The sequence below is a fragment of the Camelina sativa genome, chromosome 11, assembly GCF_030686135.1.
Source record: "Camelina sativa cultivar CO46 ecotype springtype chromosome 11, ASM3068613v1".
NCBI classification, from domain to species: Eukaryota; Viridiplantae; Streptophyta; class Magnoliopsida; order Brassicales; family Brassicaceae; genus Camelina; species Camelina sativa.
In genome coordinates, this window is record NC_141890.1 from 46,816,883 (window position 1) to 46,841,856 (window position 24,974).

General features: G+C 33.4%; 5 protein-coding genes and 2 pseudogenes across 6 annotated transcripts; 1 reads left to right on the forward strand and 6 right to left on the reverse strand.

Annotated features, from left to right (window-relative positions):
* Positions 1-3: 3 nt before the first annotated feature.
* Positions 4-606, reverse strand: LOC104726438 (protein PSY1). Its single transcript, XM_010445304.3, has 2 exons — positions 386-606; positions 4-300 (listed from the first exon to the last, which is right to left on the reverse strand). Exons 1-2 carry the CDS (start codon positions 471-473, stop codon positions 164-166), a joined length of 225 nt encoding a protein of 74 aa, XP_010443606.2. The 5' UTR covers positions 474-606; the 3' UTR covers positions 4-163.
* Positions 607-1,353: 747 nt separating this feature from the next.
* On the forward strand, positions 1,354-5,952 carry LOC104726441 (gibberellin 2-beta-dioxygenase 6-like). The gene is made up of 3 exons (XM_010445308.3): positions 1,354-2,046; positions 5,067-5,400; positions 5,486-5,952. Exons 1-3 carry the CDS (start codon positions 1,571-1,573, stop codon positions 5,723-5,725), a joined length of 1,050 nt encoding a protein of 349 aa, XP_010443610.2. The 5' UTR covers positions 1,354-1,570; the 3' UTR covers positions 5,726-5,952.
* Positions 5,953-6,837: 885 nt separating this feature from the next.
* LOC104726443 (phosphoinositide phospholipase C 1-like) lies at positions 6,838-9,767 on the reverse strand. The gene is made up of 8 exons (XM_010445310.3): positions 8,895-9,767; positions 8,610-8,806; positions 8,379-8,514; positions 8,124-8,300; positions 7,722-8,048; positions 7,478-7,633; positions 7,285-7,371; positions 6,838-7,197 (listed from the first exon to the last, which is right to left on the reverse strand). The coding sequence occupies exons 1-8, from the start codon at positions 9,201-9,203 to the stop codon at positions 6,898-6,900; spliced, it is 1,689 nt and encodes a 562-aa protein (XP_010443612.2). The 5' UTR covers positions 9,204-9,767; the 3' UTR covers positions 6,838-6,897.
* Positions 9,768-10,740: 973 nt separating this feature from the next.
* LOC104726444 (U-box domain-containing protein 3-like) lies at positions 10,741-11,939 on the reverse strand (annotated as a pseudogene).
* Positions 11,940-13,209: 1,270 nt separating this feature from the next.
* On the reverse strand, positions 13,210-16,938 carry LOC104726445 (phosphoinositide phospholipase C 5). The gene is made up of 9 exons (XM_087474166.1): positions 15,900-16,938; positions 15,360-15,809; positions 15,079-15,275; positions 14,855-14,990; positions 14,567-14,773; positions 14,249-14,475; positions 14,043-14,160; positions 13,717-13,956; positions 13,210-13,600 (listed from the first exon to the last, which is right to left on the reverse strand). The coding sequence occupies exons 2-9, from the start codon at positions 15,684-15,686 to the stop codon at positions 13,307-13,309; spliced, it is 1,746 nt and encodes a 581-aa protein (XP_087330292.1). The 5' UTR covers positions 15,687-15,809; positions 15,900-16,938; the 3' UTR covers positions 13,210-13,306.
* On the reverse strand, positions 16,734-17,943 carry LOC147935517 (phosphoinositide phospholipase C 4-like). The gene is made up of 5 exons (XM_087474173.1): positions 17,871-17,943; positions 17,657-17,774; positions 17,420-17,572; positions 17,252-17,338; positions 16,734-17,172 (listed from the first exon to the last, which is right to left on the reverse strand). The coding sequence occupies exons 2-5, from the start codon at positions 17,690-17,692 to the stop codon at positions 16,879-16,881; spliced, it is 570 nt and encodes a 189-aa protein (XP_087330299.1). The 5' UTR covers positions 17,693-17,774; positions 17,871-17,943; the 3' UTR covers positions 16,734-16,878.
* Positions 17,944-18,960: 1,017 nt separating this feature from the next.
* LOC147935518 (UPF0481 protein At3g47200 pseudogene) lies at positions 18,961-20,594 on the reverse strand (annotated as a pseudogene). The gene has a single exon (XR_015572928.1). The product of XR_015572928.1 is annotated as a UPF0481 protein At3g47200 pseudogene (transcript).
* Between the last annotated feature and the right edge of the window lie 4,380 nt (positions 20,595-24,974).

Sequence of the window (24,974 nt, forward strand, 5' to 3'; positions counted from 1 at the left end):
AAATGAAGAAATGGTCTGTAAAAGACGATAGAAATGTTTATACGAAATATACAGATTAGAGAATGATAGAAACTAAGGTTACAGAAACTAAGAATTTCATATCAGAGACAATCTGAAGATGCAAAGAAGACAAGACGAGTTCTGTTCTTGAGATAAGAAAAGGTCAGCCTCTACCAGCAACACGTTGGCCGGTATTAGCCGGAGGAACACCGGGATTGTGTTTAGGATTCGCAGAAGGGTCACCGTAATCCTCAACGTTCACCGTCAACGGCCTTCTTTGGAATCCAGTGTTCTCAAACCCTGAAAAAACAAACGAAATCAATCAGATATAAGAGAATTCAGATTGATTCGAAAGAAAGAAACAAGCAGAAGAAGAGATACGAACCTGAAACGGAGACAGAGTGACGGGCTAAAGATGTAGTAAATGTAAGCGTCAATAAGAGACACACAACAAGACGATCTACAAAACTCATATCTCTCTGTCTGATAATTTTTTTTTCTATGGAAAGAATCTTTTCTAAAAAAAAGGCTTCTGTTACAGATTCGTCGTGTACGTCGGGTATTATTTATAAAGGAAACGACAACTGTGTGTTTAGTTGTGTTTATCCAAACTGATTTTTACATCTCAAGTCAAATCTCAATCAATATATATATATACGTTAAACTTAGAAAGGGCAAAAAAAAAAAAATAGTAAGCAGAGATGGAAAAGGGGGTAAAAAGAAGAAGAAGAGAAGACCATGTAGATGAAGACACGTGTCAAAGATAAAGGTGGGAGTGGGAGATGACGTGTGCAAAGCGTGGTGCCACGTATGTCACATCAGTGCCAAGCAAGTGGAAGTGTGGCTGCACAAGATTGGGACTGTCACTGTGTCATTTTCGTGTGCGTTCGTCAACGCTTATTACCAAATTTTACGATGTTACCAATATAACTCTCCCACTACATCCAAACCTTTCTTGTTGACTTTTTTTTTTGTGGCTCTTTTATTTCTTATGGGTTCTTCTCGAACAGCTTCTCGTCATACCATAATGTGCATTTCCCATGGATCCATCCTATTGGGCTCCTTTTAGAAACCCATATTGGGTCTGTATAATGGTTATACGTAAACATATATAATACTGTCGTCAAATTGATAAATGTTAACATGTTTTGTTTAATTTAGAAAAAGTATTGGAACTTTACGAGTGATGGGCCGACAAGTAAGAATAAATGGTACACACACATACCCATTTAGCAAATGCAACTTGGTCTATTCGTTTATACAGAATCTATGCCTTATTTGTGTTACAGACATAAATCCGTGACAAGTGAGTCAAAATGTCTTCAAGTCTTTAAGGGAATATTATATTATGAGGAAATGCTGAAAATATATAGATATAAATCTATATAATATTCCAGCTTTTATACTTTAAATTGACTTATCAACTGTAACTAAATGCACCTATAGATATTAGATACACATCAAACTATTCATCTGTTTTAAAATAATTTTATAGTTTTTTTGTAAGAAAGAAAAAAGATAGAGATCTAAAGAGAAAGAGGGAGAGAAAACTTGAGAATATCATCGGAAGATGAGCATCAGTGAGTCATATCCGCCGGCTTTCCGGCGTGTAATCAGCGACGGAGATCCTCTAGCAACGGTGGAAGAGGTTGAACCTGTTCTTGTCCAGGACGAGGATATCCAAATCCCGGTTATCGATTTGGAGCGTTTGGACAAGGAGATACTGAGAGAGGCATGCAAGGAGTGGGGAATATTCCGTCTAGTGAATCACGGAGTACCGTTTGCGTTAACGTCACGGCTTCAAGAAATCTCGGGCTTGTTGCTGAGCCTGCCGTATGAGACAAAACGGGAATTGTTCGCCGCCGTTAAGTCTCCGTTATCGTATTTTTGGGGAACACCGGCTCTGAATCCATCGGGAGATGCACTGAAGAGAGGAAGTCAAGCTTCCAACGTACACATGCTCGAAGGTTTCAACGTTCCTCTCTCGAAGCTTCCAACCTTCATATCTTGTGATGATGATCACAATCCAAAACTTGAGTCTTTCAGGTAACATACGTCGTCGTTTTCTCGTTTTCCTTAGTGCTTAATAATAATTAATGATTTTCGTAATTAACTAATTAATTAATCAATCAATCAACGTTAAGGTACTCAATAATTAAAATATAGGTGTAGCTAGTGAGCATATGGACTATACTATAAGACAAAAGTTATATGGACTTATACGGCATAACAAAAGATAATTAATAAAGTTCGGTTTCGGTGAATTGTTCATATTACATGTTGTGTTTAATTTTTTTTATTCGATCATATATTTTGTGAAGACTAGTGGAGATGATAGTTATAGTATGTATGAGGGTGTGTAGACCGTAGAGTTGTATACGAGTTAGATGGCATAGTCGTCAACCCTCAAATGAATGTCACCACTCCTAGCATTTCCAGCTAGGATCCGATGCTAATGCTAGCTATACATGGTATAAATAAACCATTTTAGTTTAGACTAAAGATGACGAAAAAAAAAAAAAAAAAAAAACTGTAGAGTCGACGACAAATAGTATTGACACGTGCATGGCGTTTTGATTGACGAGATGTTTACTTTTCATCGTTTGGATACTATGCATTTTGTCTAAAATCTACTGCTGGTCTTATGGGACGTTATGTGAAATCCTTCCACTAGACCAAAGTTTGTGGTCACTATATTCTACTTTGTTCCACGAAACCCAAATAAACTGTATACAAGATTGTGGCAGTATCTATTTTCTTTTGTATTTGACAATTGGCAATTTGGCAGCATCTAAACAATAGTAAAATCTAAAAAATAATAAAAGGATAGCGGTTTCCCAATAGCTCTAATTGTAATTAATGAATTAACTACATTATGGTAAAATCTAATGACATTATTTGGATTTAAATGGATATCCAAGCTTATAAAAATCCTGGAATATAGTATGCCAGGCTGTACATGTCTACCTCAACTTGTTCACACATGCATGCACGTAACATACTTACAATATTAATGTTAATTACTATTGAATGTATTTAAAAATAACTTACGTTTATTAACTTTTTCTAGTTAGGCAGAAGATTAACTGTAAACTAAAAATCTATTAGATTTATGAATTATTATCTAGAACTAATTTTTATATAAAAATTTATCAAATAGATCAAAAGAAACAAAGTACAATATTGAGATACAGAATAAGCATTCTAAATAACATTTACTAATTTTAAAACATGAACAAAAATAGAAACAACAGGTAAAAAAATATACTAAAAATCTTGTCTCTCTACTAAAATTGAGAATGTGTCATGTGTCTTATACTTTTTTCATCTAGTCTTTTCATATGTTCCAAAATTTTGACTCTAGTTATTTGTTTCAAAATCTATAAAAGTCACATAAAAGAGAAAAAAAATTAAGATATTTTAGTTATATTAAAATTGATATTAATAATTTATGTGAGAGGTAGAATATGATGTTCGATGAAGAATTTGTCTTATTATTTTTAGAAAAATTTGAGGTATCAATATATCAATAGGATCATGGGAGGTTATCAGATTTTTTTTTTGTCAAACATCATGGGAGGTAGATATGTCATAGTTTTTTTTTGTTGAAAGTTACAATTTAAGAAGTTGTCATGTGGCACTCTCTTATTACAACATGTGTCATTTTCGTTATAATATTTTAGTGTATTTTTCAATTGATTTTATATGATATACATTATATTATTATTGCGACATATGTGATTTTTTCTTTAATATTTTAGTATATTTTTGTTTTCAATAGGCTTTATATGACATATATTATATCATTTATATTTATATTTAAGATAAAATATAATTTGATATTATACATTATAAGATGTTCAATTTATTTTAATTTGTGTAGCATATTGTCCAAAATAATGATTTTTTCTTTTATTTCTTTACTTTAATAGAAATAATTATCATGATATGATTATTATATTATTTTGCAATTTGTTCTAATTAAAAAAAATTAAAGTATATTTAAATATATATGATAAGATATATTTATAATTTATTTTGCTTGGAACTTATATCATATATTATTAGTTATAGTAATTATTTATATTTGAAAAAATAATCAAATTAATATGAGAGTTACAAAATATGTGATATAATCTAAATTTTAAATAAATATATGAGAAGGTTCATAAATAAATACATTTATTATTTTTTAAATATAAATAGTAACTATAACTAATAATATATGATATGAGTTCCAAGCACAAGATATTATAAATAGATCTTATCATATATATTTAAATATACTTTAATTTTTTTCAATTAGAATCAAATTGCAAAATAATGTAATAATCATATCATGTTAATTATTTCTATTAAAGTAAATAAATAAAAGAGAAAATCATTATTTTAGACAATATGCTACACAAATTAAAAATAAATTGAACATCTTATAATGCATAATATCAAGTTATGTTTTATCTTAAATATAAATATAAGCAATATAATGTATGTCATATAAAGTCTATTGAAAAAATATACTAAAATATTAAACAGAAAATGAAACATGTCGCAATAAATAATATAATTTGTGTCATATAAAATCATTTGAAAAAAATACACTAAAATATTAAAAATAAAATGACACATTTTGTGATAGGAGACTGCCACATGGCAACTTATTAGTTCTTATAAATAAGAACCTTATTTTATTATACTTTTTACCTCTCAAAATATAAGATGTTTTAATTAAAAGTATGTATATTAAGAATTGTTTACTTTTTAACAGTTCAACCAATCATAAACAAGACTGCATAATATTAAATAATAATTAAATATTAAATTAATCTAAAAGTTACATAGAAAGTTGAAAACATCTTTTTTTTGAATCAAAATTAATACCTTAAAACATCATATATAATGAAACTAAGGGAGCATAAGATAAGATGGTGCTTTTTGTATTTTATTTTTTTTACTTAACAAAAGGTAATCTGAACCGAACCCAATTTACAATTTATTGCGAATTCACCATTATTTTTTAGTTCATTGGTTATCTAACCTGGTTTTGATTGTTTGTGAGTATGCAGAGTGTTGATAGAGGAATATGGAAGGCACATAACTAGGATTGCTGTGTCCTTGTTCGAAAATATAGCACAAACACTGAGCCTAGAATTATCTGGTAACCGGAGATCAGAATACTTATCGGAATCAACAGGGCTTATACGGTTATACCGGTATCCCGGGAGCTCCGACAAAGCAGCAGGAGAAGCTCTAGGAATGGAAGTCCACACGGACAGTTCAGTTATCTCAATATTAAAAGAAGATGAAACTGGTGGGCTTGAGATCATGAAGGGTGAAGAATGGTTTTGTGTAAAGCCTGTTGCTAATACTCTCATCGTCAATCTTGGAGATATGATGCAGGTAAATACAGTGTATTCGTCATGAGTTTGCATGGTTCAATTATATTGTCATTTGATTGATGTAATACGAAACTAAATATATACAGGCGATAAGCGATGATGAGTACAAGAGTGTGACGCATAGAGTGAAAAAGAAGAATAGGGAGACAGAGAGACACTCAGTGTGTTATTTTGTGTTCCCAAAGAGAGATTGTGTCATAAAGTCATCAAACTATAAGCCATTCACGTACTCGGAGTTTGAAGCTCAAGTTCAAGCTGATGTTCAGTCTCTCGGAACCAAGATCGGCCTTCCTAGGTTCAGTCCAAATTCTTCATTCTTTAATTGATCGTGTCGAGTATATTGTTTACAAGCTCTAAATATTAAAAGTCAAACCAAGTTTGTAAACGTTGTATCATCTTGTTATCATGTAGTGCAATTGAACTAGCTAGAGAAGTGGGATTGCTTGATTCGTATTTTGGTTTACTATAGTTTTATAGGAATTAATATTTTAGCAAATTTGGATTTGTTCGGGTCGATTGGTTATAAACTTATAATAATAGTTTTTGGCTACAATTGTTCTTTATATAATGTAGTGATACAGGTGAATATTTTTTTGATAATAAAAATTGCATGGTCATGTGTACCTAATCAGGTTTTGCATAAACATCCACCAAACCAAACGCAAAACTAAAAAATCGCAGGGAAAAAATTAACTTTTTTTGGATACTTAAGCTAGTATGCATAACTCTTTATTTTAATCACAGATTACGTACTTCGGCAGCCTACTACAAGAACATCACAAAAGTTCACGGACCCAACCATATGCCCAAATTTTCTAAAACTTTACTGTTAATGTCCATTAATGAGATATTTTGACCCAAAAAGAAGTCCATCTATTTAGACTCAAACAAAGAAAGCTACATCTTTTTTTTATTAAAAGGCCACATATGTATTTAATTTTTTGTCTTCCAGACTCAAATCATTTATGGCTGCCCGGGGCCTGATAGCCTGATGATATCAGAGAACTTAATAATAAATATAGATGTTGTGGATAGCATTTACCTTCAAAAAGATCGGTAGAGAGCAAATTCAATCCACAACATCTATATCTTTTGTTGAAAATATTAAAAACACTCTTTGTAAATTTGCACCACAATGACGACGATCCATCTACTACTTTACTATTCTGATAGTGATATTTCAACGACCAATATTTTAAAATTGTGTTGTGGCATTATATATATATAACAATTTTGCTTTAGTGATAATTGCCATTATGAAGCAGGTTTGCTATAGTATCATAGTGTGAATTCCCATAATTAAGCAAATTGACATTAGTGGTTAGTGGACCATAAATTAAACAATATTTTTTTCATAAACATGTTGTATAATTTTGCTTGTAGTAGTTAATTATTTTTTTTCTTTTTCTTTCATATCTTATTATCGTGTGGCTTAGTATGAAAATGTGTACCGACACTTATTGAAACGAGTGATAAATGAACATCATCCACGAAGCGACTAAAGAGGTTCCAGGACAAACCGCATGAGCAGTCTCACATGCTTGTAGACCTCTCCAGCACGATCATGGAGCCGGACGGCTCGAACACCAGGCCTGACCTCAGACAACGGAAGACATATCTGGCCAGCGAAATCGTTCTGAGTGTTACTGTCGTAGTCTTTGACTGTAATACACAGAAGCGCTAACTCAGGAACACGCAATGGGAATTCGAACTCCTTGTCCCAAATTGGAAACCATTCATCTGTATCTACTTCTGTTCTGTAACTTGCTGTGTCCAAAGGAACCCCTGCGATGCCGACCTGAAAGACAAACAACTTAATGTGAGTCATGTCAGTTGACGTGAAACACAAGAATCTTATTAAACCATGTCTGCATGGGACACTTGCCTTTGCGTAGAAATCGGGAGGAGAGTGTCGATCAAAGTGATGTAGAGGAAAATCCATATTCCATCCTTCTCCAGTGTAGATCTTCAGCTACACTCATACAATACACCACAATACCACAAACAAAAAGCTAAAGTTGTTTTCCTGTTCTTCAAGAAACGTATGGAAACATAAACTGAGAAAATACAAACCAAACCTTAAGAGTTGTCTTGATGGGGAGGTTTTGACTACAAGGGTCAAATATTTCACCTCCAGGACCATTGGTGAGCAAAACATCAGGCTTTTTCACATAGCCACATCCACCGTTGGCTTTAAACATTCCTTGCATCATCCACAAAAACCTCCCATGACTCTGCATTTACACAAAACAAGTATAGTTTGTGTTTACTATTGAAAGACTCTGCTCTTATAGTAGAGAGGATAGTGTTAAATCTTATTACTTGCATATTGAAGGCAACCATTTGAGCACCATGAATCCATCCAATGATAGGATCATAGTTTGATGAGTCGAATCGAGTAGTCTTGGGAAATATCCGCAGAAGATTCCGCTGCGTGAACTTCACTAAATCGGGTCCACGGGTTTTAGCCAGAGTATCAAGCCACTGCTCGCTCATGCTTAGCCGTATGACTCGTTTAGGATCTCCATTCAAGCAGTTCTTCATTCCTCCTTTGCGGTTCCCAGCGTGAATCGAGATTAAGTCTTTGTATTCGACTGCAACACTCTCCTCATCATCTTCATGAACCTGTTCTTCTGCATCTGCAATTTTCTGTCACAACACAAAACTATTAGAAAACATCAAGAAACACTAACGGTTACTTAAAACTTTGTTCTGCCTTCTTACTTTAGCTCTAACGGAGTCATCAGTTGTTGAACCTTGAGAGACTTGGGTCTGAAGATACTCTTTAGGTGGCTTTGTTGAGATCAAAATCTTTTTCTTGAGTGATTCTGGTGAAGGGAAACGCTCTACATATTCGTCGGTACATTGAAACAATGATTCTCCAAATGTCTTACACACCATCTACAAACATTTTCACCATTAATCAATCAAACTCAGTGTACTTCTGAACAAGATTCAATGAATTTATCAGAATCTTACCTTAGCGACTTTCTTCTGAAGATTTGGAGGCAAATGGTCCTCTAAGGTAAGCACAACAGGATAATCAGACACTACAAACGCGTTCTCCTTAACAGCGTCAAGACATTTCTGCAGATCTTCAACACTCGTTAACGTTCTGAAACCGTTAGAAGAAACAAAAACAAATCAAGAAAAATACCTAAAGTACTGAGTGATAATTCAAGAAGGGTTTAGAATTGGTGAGATTCAAACCCGCCGTGACGAACTTCAGCTTCTTTTCCAGAAGAGCTAGGCCATAAATCAAGCTCAATGACACGAACTCCTTTTCTGAGAGCTTCAACAATCGGAACTATGCTGCTATCACTGTTCAGCTGATTCCCAGTCAAGTAAGAGTTATGTCCCGTGTACAAGAAATAATGCGACAATGGCAGATTCATATCTTGCCAAACCTGAAAACCCAAATTGAATCCCATAAAAAAAAAATTATATAACTCTCAAAGTAAACAGCTTACTTATATCATAAATAATTTATAGTACCTCGCGGGTCGGAGGCAATGGAGAGTTAAAATCACTAAGGAGATAACGGTAGAAGCCTTCAAGATGAAGCCCACGAGGATGGAAAACACCGTGATGTTTGAGCAAGTGGAATATATCCTTGACGTGGCTTATGTCAGCGTGTTTCTCTCCTTGAACTTGGATAACGAATCTGAGCAACTCATCAGCAGACATCTTTTCGTCTTTGGAGTACTCATGGAAAAGGTTCTTGATTTCTTCTGGTGGCTCACTTGATTTCACCTTAAAGCTTCTTACACAACAGAAACACACTTTGAATGACTCTTTCTTCATCTTCTTTTCTTTTCTTTTGGTTAAAGATAAGCAAGAGTGAGAGAGAGAAAAAAAAATGAAACAGAGACAGGTATATGGTATGTTGTTGTGGTTATTTTATATCTCAGCGAACCATAACATAATAATAACTAAGTACCAAGTGCGGAATAAATCGATTTAAATAAAATATTATATGCAAAATTATTATTTGAGATTTAAGATTTATTTTGTGTAAAGCAAAATATGTAAATAAAGTTTTTTTTTGTTTATTCAAATTTGCGTTTATTTTCGGTAAAATTCGTTTTATCCGTAAAATATTTAAATTTGGAAATTTTTTTTAAGATAGTGTAAAATTTTTTGATGTGTTTTTGTGTTTCTAAAAATCAAATTCACATATTTTATGTTTAACATTATCATCTACATCACTATACCATTAAATAGATAAAAATAATACTTTTTAGACTAATGGATTTAATTTAAACTAATCATACGTTTAAAAAATGCAATGAGAAAAATGTATAAAAGTGATAAATAAATGAATCATTTTTTTATTGTTTGTAAAATGTAATTTATTTCTAATAATTAAATATGTTATAAAAATTAATAATTAAATACATTTCTGGATTTTAAGTGTTGATTAATTTTTTTATTTTTAAAAACTATAGAAAAGAACATTATCTTATATATGTCAATGATATATTTATTTAAACAATAATAAGGTGAAAGTAGAGGATTATAGATTTGTTTTTTTTTATAATAAATACAATGATAGAGAGTTGTAAATAAATAGATATTTTGAGAGTTATTTGATAAAAGTGTTTTTAACTCTCTAAAGCTGACATATCGGTTTTTTTTCTCATGTATATTTCTCTATATGGGAGATTTTTTCTTCAAATACAAAAATAGTAAAAAATGAGAAATGGGAATGATGTGTCGGCTGTCCGAATTTAAGCTTGTATTAAATAACCAAACAGAAACGTTGACTAAGGGCAGAACCGTTGACGCAAACGTGAATTAAATAAACGTGGCGAAGTGTATAACCCCCCAGTTAGTTAGATGAGAAACTGGTGGTACGCGTGTCACCGTATGGAAAAAAAAATCAAGAGTTTTCTTTTGTCATTTGATTAGCTAATCATTTTCATCGTTTATGTGAAACAGCTCATATGTTTGTTTTTTACTTTATTTGGGCTCACATACTGTAATTGTCAACACAAATAATCTATTGTAAATATTATTGAATTTTTTTTGGTCAATAACTATTAAATGTTTGATGTTGATCGTAGCTCACTGTTTCAAACTTGTGCTTCTTCTACATGTGATTTCTATTGTCTTTTCTTTTCCTTTATTTGGGTGATAATATCTATTCTTTTTGTTTTGTTTTTGGTCTTGCATTTGCTGTTTTATTCTCCATTATGATTATTATTTTGGTCGAAGAATCTATTGCTTTTGTTGTTGTTGCAGTTCTACCGGATTATCTGAATTCCGCCGAACTTTCATGTAAAAGACATCGACCTAATCACAAAACATTTTTTATGTTTGTTATTTCTGCCAATTTAAGTATGAAAAAGTACCAAAATCTCATGAGTATTTTTACAAAATTAAAATGAAAAAATGTTTCAAGGCCCATAAAAGGTATGCGAAATGTGTTATACAAAGGCCCATTGATTAAAAAGCCCAGATATAAAATAAGTGTTATTATCTCTCAAAAGTCTTGTTCTCGTAGTTGTTGTCTAGGTTGCCGAAGAAGCTCAATCAAAGCCTCAGCCTTTAGCTTAGCACGACTCGAACTACTCCTACTCTGAGATAAAGCTACAAGCGGAGGAACCGCACCTTCACGAGACACCATGGTTCGATACACAACACTCTCCTCACAGAGCTGCAACAATATCGACGCAGCCATCTCCTTCTGTCTCTGCGTTCCCGCTTCAACAATCTCCACAAGAACCGGAACACCTCCTTCCTCCACCACCGCCGGTTTAGATTCTTGATCAGACATCAACAGGTTCATCACAAACGAAGATTTATCAACCATCTCCGATTCAAAATCCGCCATCAACTCAACCAACGGCTTCATAACCCCAGACTCAACTGCTCTGAGTTTGTTCTCCTTAGTCGAACACAGAGTGTACAACGCCGTCGACGCGTCTTTCTTGGCTCTGAACCCGCCAGTTTCTAGAAGGTTCACGAGCAGAGGAATCGCACCGGTTCTCCCGATGGCGGTTTTGTTGTTATCCTCCGACTGCGATAACCGGAGCAGAGCACAAGCAGCGTTCTCTTTACTCGTCGGTGTTCCTAATCTCAAAGCGTTAGCGAGAGGTTTAATAGCACCGGAAGAAACAATCATCTCTTTGTTCTCATCGCAGAGTGAGAGATTCAAAACCGCAGTGACTCCGTGCTCTTGAAGCTGAGGATCAGAAGAAGAGATGAGAGAAACCAACGGTGTAATCGCACTTACTTTAGCGAGTTTGATACGGTTCTCTGCTTTGGTGTTTAATAATATTCTAAATTTCTAATCTCCATAGCAGCTCGCTTCTGTTCCTCGATCGAAGAGGATGATGATGACTCGAGATGCATTACGAGGTATCAGATCAAATCGTCGGAGGAGTTGTCAATGGTGCAAGAGAGAAAGAGTCGTCTTCGTTGGCTCTCGGATGAAGTTGTATGAAACTCTCCGGATCTGTCGCTGTTACAATCACTGAAAGCAGAGGAATCGTCCAAGTAGGTGAAACAGCTGTTGTGATGATTCTCCATTGCTACGAGATTTTGAGAATCAGTAGTGCATGTTAAAAAGTGGAATCAGGGTTGGGTATTTAAGTGTGAGAGGAGGATGCAGTTGCAGAGAAAGAGAGAACCTGGATAATAATGATATGCACCAATACGATGATTAAAGTTTCAGTGTTATTCTAAAAGTCAAATAAACAATTCTGTTGTCAAAAAAGACCAAGTCATTAAGGTGTTGACTGGTTTTTCCGCTACCTCCCGCAAACGCTGTGTTTGCGGGTGGTAACGGTTGCTAGCAATTGGAATCAATTACACAAACTGCTCTCAATTGCTTTTAATCGCTTCCAACCGTTTCAAACCATTGAATTCCAAAAGCTGCTTTCCGCAAGCGTTTGCGGTTGTGGGCAATTGCGGTTGAAATTTTTTTTTTTCTAAAAAAATCAATGATAATGAAATTTTTTTTGTTATATTTTCTATCTAACCATTTTACTCATTAAGGATGAGAGAAATTGCAGAGATTATAAAATAAAAAATTAGAAAAAAATAATATTCCAATTAACAATAAACCGGAAAACTTGATGTAAATTTAATGGCACATTGCACATAATTTCAAAAAAATCTAAATAAATATAATATTTCATCAAAAACAAATCACCAGTGATTCTTCTCAACTCTCACTTGACCATTTCTACCGATGCAACTACTGACCCACGATCTAAGAGAAAAGAGAAAAGATCTACGATCTAAAGCATATGTTTTGTCATTTATCAAATTACTTGATTAAATTTTTGGTGAAAAGCCAAATGCATAAAGGAATAAGTAATTCAATATGTTTTTTTTGAATAATTATTATTTTAATAAATTTTAATTATAAATCAAGTTTAATAAAAATTTTGGTGTTTTTAAACATTTATATATTAGATATCACATTTATTATGTTCCAACTGCTATTGCACCCGCTGGTCAACCAGTCGTAAACCTCCCGCAAACGCACCAATTTTAAGCCGCTAAACCAGTCGTTTAAAATGCTTAATAACGCTTGAAACCGCAATCGCCCGCTTCCGCAATCTCTCGTAACTGCAACCGCAACCGCAGCGTTTGAACCAGTCAGGCCCTAAGTCCACACAACAGTGTATACAATTTTTAATTTTGTCCGTTTTCCATATGCAGAATAACAAAGAAAGTTTTCAGCCTATATTATCTTTTAGCTCTCACTCAATCCGATTTGGTGTCTGAAAAGGAAAGTATTAATTAAAAATACAAAAAGAACCACTTAAAAAGTTAAGCAAAAAGTCAACACTACAAATTGTGAGAAATGTAGTTGATCATTGATTTGCTAAAGTCTCTAGACTACAAAAGTACAAACTCTCTGGATGATAATAACAAGGAAGGAAGCTTTGTTTTTAAACAAACTGAAACCGCATGAGAAGTGTAACTGAAACTAGTCTCTCGCCTTTGCGATCATACAATGGAACAGAACGTATGCCCTGTCTCAGTTCTGTCACAGGCAAACATGTCTGGCCTGAGAAATCGTCCTTCTCTGGCATGTTATAGTCGTGAACTTCAATTCTGAGCAAGGCAAGCTCGGGTGCTGTTAGCTGAAACTCAAACTCCTCGTCCCAGAAAGGCTCCCAAGTGTTGTCTTCTTTCTTTGTTTTATTCATTACCTTATCAGCTCTTACTCCTGTTATCCCCACCTGCTTTCACAGATACAGTGCAATCCACATGAATTAGAGATTAAAAAATAAACAGAGCCGTAATAGAGAGTCAACTATGTACTAACTAGGTTTATTACCAACTACAGGTTGCTTACCCTTGTGTAGAAGTTAGGAGAAGACCAAGTGTTGAAACAAGTTCGTTGGAAACATGAGTCCCATCCTTTTCCCATGTATACTTTCACTTTCAGAGTTGTCTTTACGGGTAATTTCGCTTTAGGGTCAAAAACTTGTCCACCGAGACCATTGTTCATCATAAACTCCGGTTTTTTCACGTACCCGCATCCACCATTCCCTCTAAACATACCATGCATCATCCACAGAGCTCTTCCATATCCCTGAAAATTTGAGACCAAAGATGTGTTAGTTGTGTTAGGATTATAAATGGTCAGATGGTTAAAAAGGCCTGAGAAAAACTGCAAACCTGCATGTTGAAAGCAACCATTTGAGCTCCGTACATCCAACCGTTGTAGGGCCTGTAGTTAGAGGAATTTACTCGTGTGGCCTTTGGATATATCCTCAACAGATTCTTCTGTGTGAATCTAGATTATGATTGTAGTGAGCTTAGAGCAAGAAACAAAATAACTAGCTCAAAATCTATTGTCTTTTTTGATAGCATGTTATACTTACTTCATGACTTCGGTTCCATAAATTTCAGTGGCTTTCTTGAACTTCTGCTCTCTCAAACTCAGTCGTCTAACTCCACCACTATCAATAGTAAGTGCTTCCTTCAATCCATTTTTAGCATTTCCAGAAGGAATAGCTATCAGGCGACTGTAGGTGACGAAATCCAAGTTGCTGGATTCTTTATCAAATCCATCCTCTTCATTTTTAGCCTCGCTTGTTTCTTCCTCGGTCTACACAAGTCATTGCACGCAAAGAGAGATACTTAAGAGTTAAGATGACACTGAGAAAACCAAAACTCCTAAATTTGAAATGCATAAGTACCTTCTCATCATCTACTCGGTCTACTGAAACATCTGATGACGCCTTTCCTGATACATCTGACTCAGAATCCTTCTCCTTTTCACAGTTCCGTTTAGGAGGCTTTGTAGATACAACAACTCTATACTTGAGATCTTCTGGTGACGGGAACTCTTTTAAACCGTCAGACTCAGTAAAATACAGCATATCCATGAATACCTCTTTCATCATCTGCAGCAATATATAAAAGAAAAGAAAGAACTTTGTCAAAATCTTCAAGAACTTGTGAAACTAACAGGGCAATGAACGCACCTCAGCTGCTTTGGCTTGAAGATCTGGGGTCAAATGATCTTCCAAGGTTAATATCACAGGGTATGCAGATGCAGAAAAGGCATGATCTTTAATAGATCTCAAGCATTTGATCAGATCCACTGGAGGTGTCCATGCCCTAAAAGCAGTAACATACTCTTTTGTTTTGTTCGACAAAAATTTCGACCTATAGATCTTGGAATAGACATCATAACACAAAGACATACCAGCCGTGGAGAACAAGTATGTCGTCTTTAGTAGAGTTAGGCCACAGATCAAGTTCAAGAGCTCGAACACCTCTCTCTAATGCCGCAATGAGAGGTACATCACTGCATTCACTGTTGATCTGATTCCCAGTCAGATACGAATTATGGCTTGTGTAAATGAAATAGTTGGACAAGGGAGACTCCATGTCTTGATGCACCTGAATCAACAAAAGCTCAAAGATTGAAAAAATTTCCATGTTGCAAGAGAAAGAAAGACGTCAGTCCTCAGGAGAGAAAAATACCTTACTATCAATTGGATGATTCATATCATCTGAAAACAAGAAACTGAAGAAATCATCAAGGTTCAGCGTATGCCTCAAAAACTTAGTGATATGATGTCTTGCACATGTGATTCTTTCTATGATCTTCTCTGCATCTGAAATCGACACCTCAGTCTCCCCTTGCACCTCAACCAAGAACCGGCATAGCTGCTCTGCCGTCAGGTGGTTTCTCCCCTCGGTATACTCTACAAACGCTGTCACTACATCCGGGGGTGGGGATCCTCTGTTCATTCGGAGCTTGTCACTGAAACACAAACCCATTTTGTATCTCCCCATATCTTTCTTCATCCCAGGTCTTTGTATTCCCAAAATGAAAATCTCAGCTCAAGAAAAGGCGACAAGATACTTCACAATCACACCAGCCAATCTCTATTTATATATTTCAGCTCCAGGATTCTCTTCACAAAGTTCCTGCAGTTTAGTTAAATAGCAAGTCCTGCATATTTGGCATGATCTTCATACTCATAAATCAAATATAAATCGTTCTTTTTTCTTCCATACTTTATTATAATTATATAGTGGTATGCCTCTTTTTGCTCAGTGCTCTTAGCTTTCCTCTTCCTTTTCCATATATTCCCAGCCAAGAGACTCATGTTGAAAAACCTCACTTTCCAAAAAAACCAGCTTAAACAATTATTATGGCATCTAATTCCAGAAGCATAATGATGTAGCTGAGGGAAGCTTCAAGGATTCAACGATTGGGTTTCTCAATACTTTTCATTTTCTTTCTTTCCTTCCACATTTCACGGTATGCAAAGTCTTTCAAGTCACTGTTAAAACACTCATTAAAGTCTTTGAAGAATCCCAAAACATCTGTAAGTTACCAATCTCTCCAAAGATGAAATAGAATCAAGAATCTGTCTTTCTTCACTAGTAAGCATATATGGATGGTGTGGTCTTTATCTATGGATTAAGAATATATACCTTTAGATTGTTAAATATAAAGCAACGCTAAAAAAAATTGATTAATTAGCATAAAGAGATTCATATACCAACAAAAGATTCCAGAATATATACTCTACTTCAGAATTTCACGTGTTTAGTGCAGCAAACAGAGTGACACAGGCTTAAATAACTAATAGTTTAGCTAAAGATATGAAGCTTCTTCATATAAGTCCCCATGCGTATAAATAACTACTTTATAAGCTATCCAATACCAATATCCAGAAAAAGAATAAAGAGGTTATGTTTCTATCATAAGATGAGGGATGCATCATGTTACTATAACTTGCATAGGGAGTTCTTTGTTTATTCGTACTTATTGAACAAAACTTAATCTCAAGACCAAAAAACTGGTAACATATATAAAAGAAAGAAACCATAAAGGACAGGAACTTCAGAAGATCTATATATTTTCTCATGTAAAGATCAATTTTTATTACTCGATGAAGAAGCATCAGACACATAATAAACATACAACATATCAAATAAAAGTAAGAAGATATAAATCTAGATGGATACACGCACCAAAAATGGCGTCTCAGACAAACTCGAAGCGCATAAGAAGCCGTGTGGAGCTGTATTTCACTCCCTTTCGATTGAAGAGTGGAACAGCGCGTATGCCTTGCCTTAACTCGGACACTGGTAGACAAGTTTGACCTCCAAAATCATCTTTTTCATTTTTGTCATGCTCATGGACTTCAACACGGAGCAGAGCAAGTTCAGGAACTGCTAACGGGAATGTGAACTCCTTATTCCAAATGGGTGTCCATGTATCATACTCTATTTTTGTTTTCTCCATCACCTCATCAACAGGTGCTCCAGCAATACCCACCTGTATTTGACCAAGTTAAATTTCTCTATCAATCAAGATAAGGGTAAAATGGAAAAAATCAAGATTGGCGTTCACATACTCTAACGAAGAAATCTGGAGGAGAATAAGAATCAAAGTGAGTTTTTTTGAAGTCTAGAAGCCATCCATCTCCCATACAGACTTTCACCTGAGATTGTTAAATGTTAAGCAAGCAAGTGTAGAAGGCATAAATGAAGGAAACAACGGATGTTCAACTCTATTGCCTAACCTTTAAAGTTTTCTTTGGAGATAAATTATCTTTGGGATAAAAACCTTGTCCATTAGGACCTACATTCAATAGAAAATCTGGCTTCTTGACATAACCGCACCCTCCATTTGCTCGAAACATACCTTCCATAAGCCATAATGCTCTGCCATACCCCTACATTGATGCATTTGGTTATTATTTAGCTTCATCACAGTAAAACTCAGATGAAGATTCAGGGACTGAGGATTTGAGACAGACCTGCATGTTGAATGCAATCATTTGAGCTCCACTCATCCAACCGATCTGAGGTTTATAGTTTGAAGAGTTAAACCTTGTGCCTTTTGGATATATCCTGAGAAAGTTCTTCTGAGTGAATCTGCTCAATTGTGAGGGTTCTAAAATTATTAACTTGAAGATACAAGAAGCAAACACTAGCTACATAGTGCTTATTTAGCAAGTGATATTTATCTACCTGATAACATCTGCACCATATGCCGCTACAGCTTTCTCCAGTAATTGCTCACTCAGACTAAGTCGCCTGATTTTATTTTAAGTTAAAAGAAAAGGTTTAAAAGAAATAATTCATTTATACTTTATCCAAATAAAATAATATATAAATCATATAAATTTTTTTAAAAGTAATAAGTAAGGTTATTAAGTAAATTATGACACTAGTATTATAGTTTTAAATTTTATTTACAATAAATTATTAATCAAATATTCTAATTAAACAAAAATGTTAACAAAAAAATACAAATATATTTATTTAAGGGTTTTTCGGGCCAGTCCGAGCCCGATCGGACTAAGCTCAAAAAACCCTATAGCTCAAATAGGCTGAGTCCGAAAGGTTTAATTTTTTCTGGATATATATATTTAAGTTTGAACCTGTTGTTTCTCAAGACCAAACCAAAACAGCCTGCGGACTTTAGCCACATATGCCTATCTATGACACACCATAGGCCGCTAGTGGCTTGTTGCTTGTTTGCTTCGGTCTCTAATTCTCTATGGCTTATCCTTTCTATCCTCTTGTATGCTTTTTGAAGTTTGTTGGAACCTTTTTTTAAGTAGGGAGACTTTGTAAGCTTTGCTCTCGAGGAGTTTGATTGAACGAAATACAAGTCTTGTTTGACAAAAAAAAACTAAGAGAGAGTGAATAAGAGGATGAAACAAATAATTGTCCAGTGAATACTTCAGGTAAAAGTGAGTGTGAATGTAATATTTTCAATATAGTATTGCCCTGTATAATATAATATACAAAACTTATCTTTATGTTACTTATGAGAATTGTCCTATTTTTATGGCATTTGTTGTCTTTCACCGGGCTCCGGGCAGGTATCCCAGTGTTCTTGTTTGGTTTCTTCCCCCTAGTGAATGAACTAGCAGCTATCATGTTCCGCCGCTATTCCAAACACATGATGCTGCTTTAAAGAACAAACTCAACTGCCCAAAAATCTGATTCGAACAACATTCGATTTAGTTTTCTTTTACCGAACAACTTTTATATGTTAATTTTAATTTCTACACTAATAAAATTTTGTATTAAACAATATAATTGTTATATATTTCTTTCATGAATTTTGTGTTCTTTAAATAAAATTATCCATACAAGTTAGTGATAAAAGTTATAGCTAGAAACAATTAATTTTCTCACGATTTAACAATTACAAAGCAGAAACATAACCTTGCAATTCCTAAGAATCGAAGAAGGGAGACTCTTTTTCAATCATTCTTTTCCATTCTATCATTTTTATATGAAAGAATCGCATAACAGAGTTGTGCAACAGTAAGACCTATAACTGTTATTGCAGCACAAAGTGATATAATAGTCCAAGGAGAATTGAAATGTGTGTGCCTGAAATCTGCCCAGTAACCAGTGTAACATTTCGAAGTATACTTATTAATGCCCTCGTACACTGTTGCTAAGTAGCTCGCAGCTAGGTCGAATGTAACACCTTCCCTGGTGTTCTTAAAAAACTGAGAGAGTTCATCATCAGTTCCAAGACAATTCTCTACGATCTGTTGGTTGCATAAGAAAGTAGCATCATCTTTATCTTTCATGAGGAGGCCCATGAAAACTATGTAGCTGGTGACATCGTTGGAACACTGCTTGTATTGCTCAAAGGCAACACAATTAACAAACAACGAGCTGATGGATCCATCCAAAACTATTCTTGGAATCTGAAGTTTGTTGTTCTCTAACTTGATGTCCAATAGTGTTTCTGCATTGCTCTTAGACTGAAAATTTATTCCTTGGAGATTTAGTGTTTTGGCTGACAAAATAAATTTTGGATGATTTGGGGTATTGGAACTATTGCTTGGTGTTTTGTGAGAGGACAATTGGGGGATGAATCTCTTTCGAATCAAATCAAGAAGATGATTTGGATCAGTATTATCTTTGTGTGGAGAAGTAAGATCAATGATGTGTCCTAGGGAATACTGGAAGAAGTTGCGCGCCATTTTGTTTAAATCAATTTCTTTTGAACTAGGATATCCTGAATATAATTTTTCAAGGAGGAAGAAAGGGACCTGGTTTTCCAAGAGGAGGAGGTCGTGTCGAAGAAATGGGAGAATCCACCTTGTGGAAAAAATTGGATCTTCGGGGTTAGCCTTGATTTTTCCTGACGTCACTAAGAATAGCATAAGAATGAAACACCCATCGAGAATCATCATCTCAACCAATTTCTCACTAGTTAAGTGTAGCTCTTCAGAATAAGACCTCCGTATCTCATATTCTAATTGACGCACCGCATCAACCAAACAATTTTGAGATAAATTTTCTTCGGCAAGGAAGAGCGTCATAAACCGATGTTTATGCTCTTGAATCATTTGCACTTGTTTTTCCTTGTGGTGGTAAGGACCTATGGATACTATCTTCGGTTTATAGGCATTGTTGTCCTTTTGTGGAAGGCTATGAGGGAATCTGAAGATGCAACAAGCCTCCGCACCAGCTGACTGCTTGAGAAGCCGTGGATTGTATATATTACTATGCTTGCGAAGCCGTGGATTATCACCATGCTCTTTGATCTCACTAGCCATAGTTTAACACTATTGTCTTTGAAATGAAGACTATCAAAAGATTTCAGGTTTCAAATAAAGGGAAACATTTACTACTCAGAGGAAAAGGGCTAAGTAACAGTTTATTTGTTTTTTTTTTTTTTTTTTTTTTTTTTTTTTGAAAATAACAGTTTATTTGTTTATTCCTGTGTTATGGCGACTTCGAATCTATTTTATAGTGAGATTCAGAATTTTTGTAGAACTAATAAAATGAAATTTATATAAACGAATTGTGGATAAATACATAAACAATCAAGTGCCAGCACTAGAGGGACACAATTTGGCGGACCCCAGATTTGTCTTCATTTTTACATATGAGTAAGAAAAACATTAATACGAGTTTTTGTTAATAATCAGGGTAATCTAGATACCACCCGACTAAAAGTAAGTGTAATCATCGAATAATTTATTCATTGAGTTTTAAAATATATATGTCTAAAAATGACATGATTTTTGACTGGCAAAATGGAAATGATCAGATAATTCCATGCTTATGGAAAATTGATCTCTCGTTTAAAATTTGTACGGCCACTCCTTCCGTGTACTGTATAAGAACTTCTAGCCCAGTACCACTTGGCTACGACCTTTTCCATATACTGAAATATGTGATATTTATTTGTACTATATATATTCACATATAATTATGAAAATTACATACCATATTTATTCCCTATATATTAATAGAAAAACATTCTTGAAAAAATACTGATATGTTGTCGCCAAAAAGCTCCAAGTACATTTTAGCAAATAATTCTCATTAATTATACTAATTACATCTATGCCACTATAGATTTAAATCAAAATTCATTACATAAATTAAAAATATTTGTAGCCATTTAATTTGAAACTATATTATTTTTTTAAAACAACAAATTATTTTTTAAAATTGATAATTATTCATATTTTATTATAATAAAGTCCATACAAATTCCTCCACTACGTTAAAATTCTTGTCTACATTTAAATATTTCACGGGTGAAATGTATGTTTACACAAAATAGTCACACATTTGTATAATAATAAAAATTAGTTATATATTTTGTTTTATACAAACGAATCTTAAATCTCAAATAATAATTTTACTCATAATAATTTATTTGAATTGATTTATCCGCACTATGTGCGGGTTGTTTACCTAGTTTATGTAATATTCACATGAAATTATGATAACAAAGTGAACATTATCAACTTGACTAACTTCTAGAGTTGTTAAAATGGGCTATCCACGTCTATTTTGATTATGGACAAATAGTAGACCTTATCGATTAACGATTATGTCCATTAATTACCATGTTTTTATGGGTTATCTATGGATGTCTACTGGAAAAATAGAACACATTTTGTAAAAGGAAAAGAAAATGGAACACCTATGTCTAAACATAAAAATCCAAAAACAGATATGACGCTACTCTTGGGAGCGCGAAGTCTTAGACGCAGCCCTACACCCATACACTCGAAATTTCAAGCCTTGATTTGGGCTATGGAGTCCTTCCTGGCGGGTGGTGTAGACTGTCAAATTTTGAGATGGACTGTGCATAGTTAGTCGTGATGGTGCAGTCCCCTAACAATTGTCCTGCTTTTTCAAATCTACTGAACGATTTCACTCTGCTCAGATCATCCTTCCCCTCCTTCACTCTTACTAGGATCCCGCGTGTGTCAAATGTGAGGACAGATTATTTTGCTCATTCTTCGAGATCTTTAGCTTCTAAAATTTCTTTTGTAAACTCTTACCCTCCGGTTTGGGTAACCAACTTGGGTGTCATCTTTTAATTTAATGTTTAGTTGACCAAAAAAAAATTCCAAAAACAAACACAAAAATTAAAAACACATGATAGAATACGAGAGGATTTTGTAAATTTCCACCAAAAACATAATTTTGTAAATTTTCCACCAAAAACGTAATTTTGTAAATTTCCTGTCAAAATGTGATTGTGTCTTTATTTATTTTTTAAAACATGATTTTGTAAGTTTTAGCTAAAAATGTGATTTTGGAATTTTTCCGTCAAAAAAATTGATCCCGTCATTTGCCCGCATAAAAAATTTGATTTTGTAAGTTTTAGCTAAAAATGTGATTTTGGAATTTTTCCGTCAAAAAAATTGATCCCGTCATTTGCCCGCATAAAAAATTTGATTTTGTAAATTTTCTGTAAAAAAAATGATTTGTAATTTTCTCGCTAAACATGTTCTTGTAATTTTTTTCTGCTATTTCTCGTTAGAAAGGTGATTTTGTAAATTTTCTATCAAAAACGTGATTATAATTTTCACGCTAAAACCTGATTTTGTAATTTACCCATTTTGACAGCCTAGGTTTAAAAAATGAGATGAGAAATTATTTCTAAATTTGTTCTCAAATCAAATTCAACCTAGTTTTTAGGTAATACTAGGTTTTGAATCCATGCTACGCGTGGGTTTATTTGATATATTTTGATGAAAGTTATATATGATTGATGACGGTAATAAAATATTATCTTATAAAAAAATTTAAATTAGTATTAAAGAAAAAAATTAAATTTCAGATACATATTTTTTAAAATATAAAAATCAGTTCTGTTATAAAATCAAATCTGATTAATAAAATCATGAATTTAACTCGTCGTACATGCGAGGCAAATCAAACTGATGACCTCACATATCCTAAACCATTTATTTGATCACCAGAAAAACGAAACAATTTTATAATCTTGAATTTAACTCGTTTTCATATTTAATTGATCGGAACCACCTATGCTTTCGTGTTTTTTATTCAATGTTTTCTTATTCTTCATATTCTTTCTTGTCATTTTCATTGTCAAATTTTGTGGTAATTGTCATCGTTACTTTTACCTTATAGTTTTTTGTTATACTCTTTTTCTTCTTCTTCCTCGTCAACTTCTTCACATTCTTCAACTGAAAAAACCCTTTTTTAGACTACCACACAACTTGTTAAACCATCAAACTCCAAGAACAAAATCATTTATTTTCTCATAAAATTTGTGAAATTCATGAAGACCACCTTAGTCAACACATGCACCCAATTATTGATAATTTCATCCATATACTTATTTGGTTTTAGATTCACTCGTTTAGAAACTTCTCAAACCAAAATCCTTACTTGGTTTATAATATTTTTAAAACATAATAAAATATACTAATAATTATTTATTTAATATGAATCATATGATATATAGAAATATGAGTACACTCTAAGAACATATTAATTATAAATAAATAATATCAATTATATTCTTTCATCAAATAATATCAATCATATTATATTATCAAATAACTGTAATTGTATATAACCGTAACCGCTTGAACCGGAACCATATTTAAATGTAACCATTTAACCCCTTATTAAACGGTTATGGTAAAGGTTAAACAATATTTCTAACCATAACCGATGGTTAATAAACCTTAACCCTGGTGATGCCTATGTATAGCTAATAAAATATATGTGTTTGTCGTCCATCTTTCTTCTTTAAACCCCAAAACTTGACTCAAACATCAAATCAAGGTCTTGCGATGTCAATCCTTTTTCCTTAGACCCAAAAATAAATTAATGAATGAATATCTACTTATCTATAAAATCATACACAAAAATATGTTTTACAGCTCATAAGAAATATAAAGCACAAACGTAGATAAATAAAATAATTTATGTTTTATATCAATATTTGTAATATTTTAAACTTTCAAAAGGTTTCGAAATATAAAATTTGAAGCTTTTAAAAAGTTATAATAATTATAATATTTTAAACTTTTAAAATTTAAAAAGTATAATATTTAAAAACTTTTTAAAAGCTAAGAACTTTTAAACATTTTAATATTTATAATATTTAAACTTTGAATTTTTTTTAATATAATAATATTTTTTTTGAAACTTTTAAAGTTTTAATTTGATCAAATAAAAAACTGGATCAAACCGAATAAAACTTTTAAACTTGGACTCTTGATAAATCAAGCTTTCCTGCTCATTCGTTGTTGGAAGCATATTAGTCTTATTTATACTGGTTCTGAACCATTGTCTAAAATTTTTTTAGGCAGTGTGGGATATTGTGCATTTTTTTTAAATTTAAAATTTTCCTTTCTAAAAAGTTCTGGAAATTTAGAAAACGTTAATGAATGACATATCAAATCATGATAAGTTGTTTAAAATAATTCTTAATATAGAAAATTCTGGAAATTGTATAAAATGTTAATAAGTGATATGTCGAATCCCTATTGGATGTTTTAAATCCTAGGTGGACAGCTTTAGGAGCTTATAGCTCATTCTTTTTATAAGTATAGATGTGTATTATCCAATATCCATATAGACTATTCAGGTTTTGTCCATGAACAATATTGGTCTTAGATCATTTAAGCACATCTCATTTATGGACTTATCCATGATCGGTCCATAATAAATTGAACATAGACAGACTATGGACAGCCCCACCCATTTTGATAGCTCTGTTAACTTTCCAACTGCCATTGGAAAGTACTAACTTGTTCATGATCAGTTTGACGGTATACTAGAAATTTCTTAACAACCAAAAAAACATTT